The sequence below is a fragment of the Papaver somniferum genome, chromosome 6 (genome assembly GCF_003573695.1).
Source record: "Papaver somniferum cultivar HN1 chromosome 6, ASM357369v1, whole genome shotgun sequence".
NCBI classification, from domain to species: domain Eukaryota; kingdom Viridiplantae; phylum Streptophyta; class Magnoliopsida; order Ranunculales; family Papaveraceae; genus Papaver; species Papaver somniferum.
The window spans coordinates 147,501,780-147,508,044 of record NC_039363.1 but is presented as its reverse complement, the minus strand read 5'-3'; the positions used below and the strand labels follow the sequence as shown (position 1 = coordinate 147,508,044).

Here is a 6,265-nt window from a genome sequence, read left to right as displayed (position 1 = left end):
GAACAATTAACTCTAATAACTTAGATATGCCTGTCTCTTTCTAGAAAGGACTCTGGAATCAGAAGTATCATAAAGTATAAAAATCTTTACCTGGAAATGTCTTCAGAATGGAGTCTCAACAAACCTCAAACTTTCTAAATTCATGAAGGATATCTCACCTCAATGCTCTTTTGATTACTTAAATGGGAGACCATCTCCCATCTCTTGGCAAAATCAGGAAATCATGGAGGAAGTTGAGCAGGAAATTAGTTTTTATTCACCCTTCTTAGGTTTTTTCTTCGTACTTAAAACGACAAACAATGTGGCGAATCTTTTAGCAAAAAAAAACCAAAACTTAGTTTTTATTCACCCTTCTTAGATTTTTTTCTTCATACTTAAAACAACAAACAATGTGACGGATCTTTTAGCAAAAAAAACCAAAACTTTTAGAATTTTTTGTAACCGAAAGATCCCCACCTTGTATTATTCATGTTTTAGAAGTAGATAAATCAAATGTCATAAAGGCTTATGTCTTTTTAACATTCCATGGTTGTACTCTGTTGATAGTAAGAATTGCTAGCTACCCTAGTTAGGTTTTTTTTAATGAATATCCAATATGCAAAAAGAAAACCTGATTGTTTCAAAAACAAAAAGAAATGTTTTAGAAACGAAAAAGAAAAAGGAACAAGCTGCCAGCTATGGAATTGTTGACGCAAATGTAAGTGGGTCAAGAAAACTAGTGTCTCGCACAGGTGAGTTGGTGGAGTAATCAAACGTGTAAGATTCTTATCGGTTGAGAAATGATTAGAAAGATGTCAAATCCAAACCATTCATTCGTCCTTAATTCTAACACATCCATCCATCCGTGTGTTCAGAAGTAGGAAGATCTTTTTGATGTTTGACAATGTTGACGTACAAAACTCTCTCTCTCTCTTTCTAAACTCTTCCTGTTTCAGACGGAACTAAGTTAACTTCTATACCAGAAAAATTAAAGTTAGGGAGAAACACAGGGTTTTGATTCTAAACTTCATTTTTCTTTTCAAACCCTAATTTTTCTCCCCCCTTTCTTCATTTTTTTTTCTTTTCAATTTAGGAAGAAGGGAATTGTTGTTTATACAGGTATGATCTGATTCGTCTTAATTACTTTATTTTAGTGTTTCTTTAGGTTTTCAAGATTTTAGTTCAGGTTTTTTGAGTTTCTAATTGTTGGATGAGTAGTGATCGGGTGTTGTTTTTTTTCTGTTAAAGTTTGAATTTTTAGCTGATTCCTTTGTGAACTTAGGGTTTTGGGGGTATTTTGGTGTTGGTGTTACTTGTGAATTTTGAACTTTTTTGGTTGGTAAGACGACTAGACGAGATCAACTTAAAACCGATCCTTGCCTTTTATTCTCTAGTCATGATCAGAATATCCTGTTTCGTTTTCTTGCTAGTTTGTGAGAGTTGTTAATTCTGTGTGTTGAGTTTATGTTGTGAAGTATTTGTATCCAACACCACCGAGATCTTGGAACTCTCACAAACAAATTCTGTTCTAAATTAGTACGTTTTCACGCTGCAGTTGATTACTTGAGGGAAAAAATTCAGTTTGTGGGTTTTTGATTGCTTGAGTTTGATTTAGAACAGTCTAGGAATATGCTTAAAGTCTATGTTTGACTATTATATTATCCGTATCCTAACCTTATGACTGATTCCTTTCCTTTCTTTATCTTTATTTTGATAGTATTAGATGATAAACCTACTCAAGGTTGGGAAGGGGAAGTGTACAGAGTTCTCTTTCTGCCGTTGTCATTTTTGAAGAGGAACTTGTACACGATACTTGTATGAATTTAAGTCATGCCAGCACTAAAGATGAAAACTAAACCGTGTACGGGTACAGGTCTCCATGTGTGCCACAAGTCAAGTAAAATCTCAAAGAATTCTTCCTCTCAAGTCAGATTATCTCAGTACACAGCAGAGTTGGACGAATCTGTTGATAATCATCATGATGGTAGGAAGCTAAACTCTCAAGCTTTTTAAGTTTGAACCTCACAATACTATCCCATGCCTTGTATAGGCTTTTCGATAGGGACATGTTTTACTGCGTTTGAGAAATTTTGGTTATGTGGGAGTTCATCTTTCCGTTTTACACTGAAGTGCTAATAACATTTTTCTCCGCATCCAGTATAACTTATTTGTCTTGTAGTCTATCCAAAAAAATAAGTAAAAATCTTGATGGGCAATGCGTAAAAAACAAGTTAAAGTTGTCCCTCAAAGTGGACGTCTTAATTATACAGCTGTCGGAAGCTAATTTTGATGAAAATAGAACAAGTTTTGTATGTACCGAGTAGTTAAAACAGTTTCTACATTTTTATCACATTTTATATTTACTTGGTTTTGCCTGATTTTGCAGTTTTCTCCGACATCGAAGTGTCCCAGGAAATTGAATGGGATAAGCTTGATGTTGCTCACAGAAACTTGTTGAATGGTGAAGCTTGTTCATTTCCAGAGTCACCACTATCCGCAGTTGAATCTCCTGCAGACGAAAGAACGGTAATAACCGATGATAATTACTGTGGCAGGGTGTTTGTTTAGATTATGGCAGGGGCTTTTTATGGGCTCCGATTCGGTTTTATTGATGTGGCCTTCCTATTCCCACTCTTCTTTTTTGTGAAACTTTTTATCGGCACATCTTCAAATTATCTGATTTGCTTCTCCGTACGTTTGCTCAATATTGCATTATGGGGTCTGCAGGATTTGGCACCACCAACTTGCTCATCAAACATGGAGACTATCTTCTCTCCTATCTTTGAGTTCAATGAAATCCATTCCAAACCAAACATATATAATTATTCAGGTATTTATTCTCTATTCTTATGCTGTACTATATGAATATTGCTTACGTTGCTAGCAGACCTTGTGCACATGTTGAGGAGATTGCTTTTTAGTTTAAATATGTAAACATCTAAGAATAACCCTGATGAGGTGGGTCATAGATATAACGTCTAATGATGCTGCCAGAAATAGTATAGTGGTTCAGCAATTATGGACGGAAACTAACAATTTGTAATACTGAGAATAAATGGTCACTATTAGATGCTATATTAACTGCAAGTGGCTGAAAAGAACATCCATATGCTTCACCCAAACTGCCAATTCAGACTGCTTAGTTATTGATTGTAAAAATAGTTCTCTCTTGTGAGAACTGTGCCTTCCTGAAGCATGTTCTACCTTGTTTGTTTGACAAGGGTTTTTAAACATTTACTGAAAAAGTTACCTTGTCCTCTGGTCTTTAAATTCAGTTCTTCGTATCTCTTACTTCAAAGGATCTGGGCATCAAAATTTTGGTTACATATATCTGAAAATGAGATGTATCGTTGATGGTACTTGATGGGCAGACAATTTCCTTTGACCTGTTAATCGCATGAGGATAACCGTAACTTTGCATCATCCGACTTTTCAGTATGTTTGTATTTATATGCTAAACAGTGCTGACGAATGGAGAAAGTACTGAATGCTCTTAAAACTAAAGTGCCTTGGATAGTCTTTATATAAATTTTTATTGCTGAAAGCTCTTTATCCAATTTTCTCACGACTCACATGTTATTGTTTTGCAGCGAAAGATGACATTATATTTTCTCAATTGATTGCTGATGAGGATAGTAACAGTGCTAGCAGTAATTCATATGGATACCAAACTTGTAATGTATCGGATTTCCACATTTCAGACATGACTGTGTCTGGTTTACCATTTGATGGAAGTACAGGATTTGAGGATATTATGGATTCCAATAATTTTTTTGATTACGGATGTTCTGTTGTTCCTGATACAGTGTTTGATATGGCTGAGAGATACATGATACTTCCTTTCCTTGAGGAAACTGGGGAAACAACCAATATTCCCGACAAGCGGGCATGTGAAGAAGAAGAAGAGCAAGAGGCCTCGATTAACTCAGATGATGCTTGCTTATATCTAGCAATCCATCAGTTGAAATCTTGTGATGAACAATCTGATTTCAACTCTCACTCGGTTGTTGGTGTGGATGAAGTAGACTGCTTTGATCCATACTTGTTTCTTAGAAATCTGCCTGACCTTTCTGATGTTGTTCCGTCTTTGTGGCCGTTACTGCTCCCAAAAGAAACTCGGAAAAGGAAATCAATCACTCTAGTACTGGACTTGGATGGTAAGGAACCTCTTAGTGTTACGTATTTTTGTACACAGAGACTGGTGTGAAGCACGTTCATGCTTATTATTCCCTTTTGTAAAAGAGAAGCTACCTTCTTTTATGCTAGAAAGAAAAAGAAAAGTAACATTCTCTTTTCTTACAAAGAGAAGTAACTCATATCTATGAGGCAAACTTTTTCAAATTCTTATTGGTTCGTTTTACAACTAGTTTTCTTAAAAGTGTGCTCACTCTGGCTTTATTCCATATGTATTACTACAGAAACACTTGTACACTCTACCCTGGAACACTGCGATGATGCTGATTTCACGTTTCCAGTTTTCTGCAACATGAAAGAACACACTGTGTACGTTAGACAGAGGCCATACCTTAAGCCATTCTTGGAGAAAGTTGCAGAGATGTTTGAAATCATTGTCTTCACAGCCAGTCAAAGTAGCTATGCCGAACAGCTACTTAATATATTGGATCCGAGTGGAAAGCTCATTTCTGAACGAGCTTACCGTGAATCTTGCCTTTTCTCGGATGGTAGCTATACTAAAGACTTGACAGTTCTGGGAGTCGATTTGGCAAAGGTTGCTATAATTGATAATTCTCCACAGGTACTGCAATCTCTCTTGTTTCATTTGAATGATGGTTGGCTCTGTTTGATTTATCATCTGATTAACTGTATTGTGTAGGCTAGCACCCATTTACCGTGCCGTTAATAATTCATGATCATTCATTAATAACCTCTCATGCTGTCATTAGGTTTGGTCATAAGCACCGTGAAAAATGTGGTTTATAATCTTAAACGAAGACTCGGACTTCTTTTTATTCTGATTTTTCTTTAGTAATATTGAAACAAGTCTACTGATTATGATATTGTATCATACACTATCAACTTCTATCTTTGATGATATAAACTACCTTTAAGGAAGTAAGCACTTGAGTAGGACCATCCACTTATGTTCTCCTAACCGTCAAGTCCCGTAAGAAGCTAAAAGTGGTGGTGTCTGGAAGTGGTCCGATAACTGTTTGTTTTCATTATCTTTAGATTACGTAGACTAGACAGTAAGTAAGCAAGTGGTGATTTTGTTTTAATATCATAAACTTGGCAGTGGTGCGTATTCGGATTTATTGGGACCCTCTGCTGTGCTATGTCATATTTATGCATTCTAGTTTAACATTTCTTTCAGGTTTTCCGGCTGCAAGTTAATAACGGGATTCCTATCAAAAGCTGGTTTGATGACCCATCTGACAGAGCGTTAGTTTCATTACTACCGTTTTTAGAGACTCTGGTGGATGCAGATGATGTTCGCCCTATCATTGCGCAAAGATTCAGTAATAACCAACAGTAATAAGGAATAGTAACAAGAATAGTAGCTGCGAAGGAAGACGGGTTTTCAGCTGTCATGGATAAATCAAGTAAAGCAACACAAACCTTCCCCTCGCTTCCCCTCCCAACCCCTACAAAATAGAACCCTCATTATACTTGATCATAGAAAGCAAAGGAAACAAAAATAATGTATAGATAGGATTCTTGTCTGTCACGTCAGTTCGATTAAGAAAGTTCAGCTATTGATGACTTGACATTGTCTGGTTCTTCTATTTTCTGAATTTTTTGTTCTACTGCATAAAGCTTCTTTGCAAAAAGAGCTATGTAACTCCAGTGTCGAGATTAGGTAGGTAGATAGTTTGCCATAGGGAATGCTTTGTTGTCTGTCTTTTTTGTTTCTTAACATTTGTGCAGATAAAATGTATCATTAGTTGATTTGCCCTAAAGGGTGTGTATAGGTTGTTATGCTATGGATTTTGTGTGTTCGATTGGACTTGCAATGTTTTCGATTGGACTTGCAATAATAGCTTGCATTGATATTAAATTTAGTATTTGAATGGCACGAGTCACATGACCACGGTCATGAAGTGAATGTAAGAGAGTATTGGAGGTTCTTTGTAATGTTATATATTGAACATAGTTATGGACCATTCTCACTAAACATTAGATAAAAGTTACATCACTAGCCAGAGGTACAGAGATGCAAGGTAGGGGATTATCCCACCATTCTCTTATTATGATGCTTCATACAAGGCTTGTGGAGTGATTTGGCTAGACAATCAGCCATCTTATTACACAACCTAGGTACATAAAT

The 6,265-nt window shown here is 36.2% G+C and overlaps 1 protein-coding gene across 2 annotated transcripts; it reads left to right on the top strand.

Moving 5' to 3' along the window:
* The first annotated feature begins 902 nt into the window (after positions 1-902).
* LOC113289731 (CTD small phosphatase-like protein 2) lies at positions 903-6,008 on the top strand. 2 transcript variants are annotated; one of them, XM_026539092.1, is made up of 8 exons: positions 903-1,098; positions 1,697-1,963; positions 2,366-2,505; positions 2,707-2,809; positions 3,570-3,653; positions 3,786-4,136; positions 4,398-4,735; positions 5,312-6,008. In XM_026539092.1, the coding sequence occupies exons 2-8, from the start codon at positions 1,810-1,812 to the stop codon at positions 5,471-5,473; spliced, it is 1,332 nt and encodes a 443-aa protein (XP_026394877.1). In that variant the 5' UTR covers positions 903-1,098; positions 1,697-1,809; the 3' UTR covers positions 5,474-6,008. The 2 variants fall into 2 exon arrangements, with proteins under 2 accessions (XP_026394877.1, XP_026394876.1); XM_026539091.1 differs by having other exon boundaries at positions 3,570-4,136.
* The last annotated feature ends 257 nt before the right edge of the window (positions 6,009-6,265 follow it).

What these genes read in the sequence shown, in the direction of transcription:
- LOC113289731 (XM_026539091.1), top strand. Translation starts at nt 1,810, where the DNA reads ATGCCAGCACTAAAGATGAAAACTAAACCGTGTACGGGTACAGGTCTC. An exon ending in TCTAGTACTGGACTTGGATG is followed by an intron (nt 4,137 to 4,397) that starts GTAAGGAACCTC and finishes GTATTACTACAG; the next exon opens with AAACACTTGTACACTCTACC. An exon ending in TAATTGATAATTCTCCACAG is followed by an intron (nt 4,736 to 5,311) that starts GTACTGCAATCT and finishes CATTTCTTTCAG; the next exon opens with GTTTTCCGGCTGCAAGTTAA.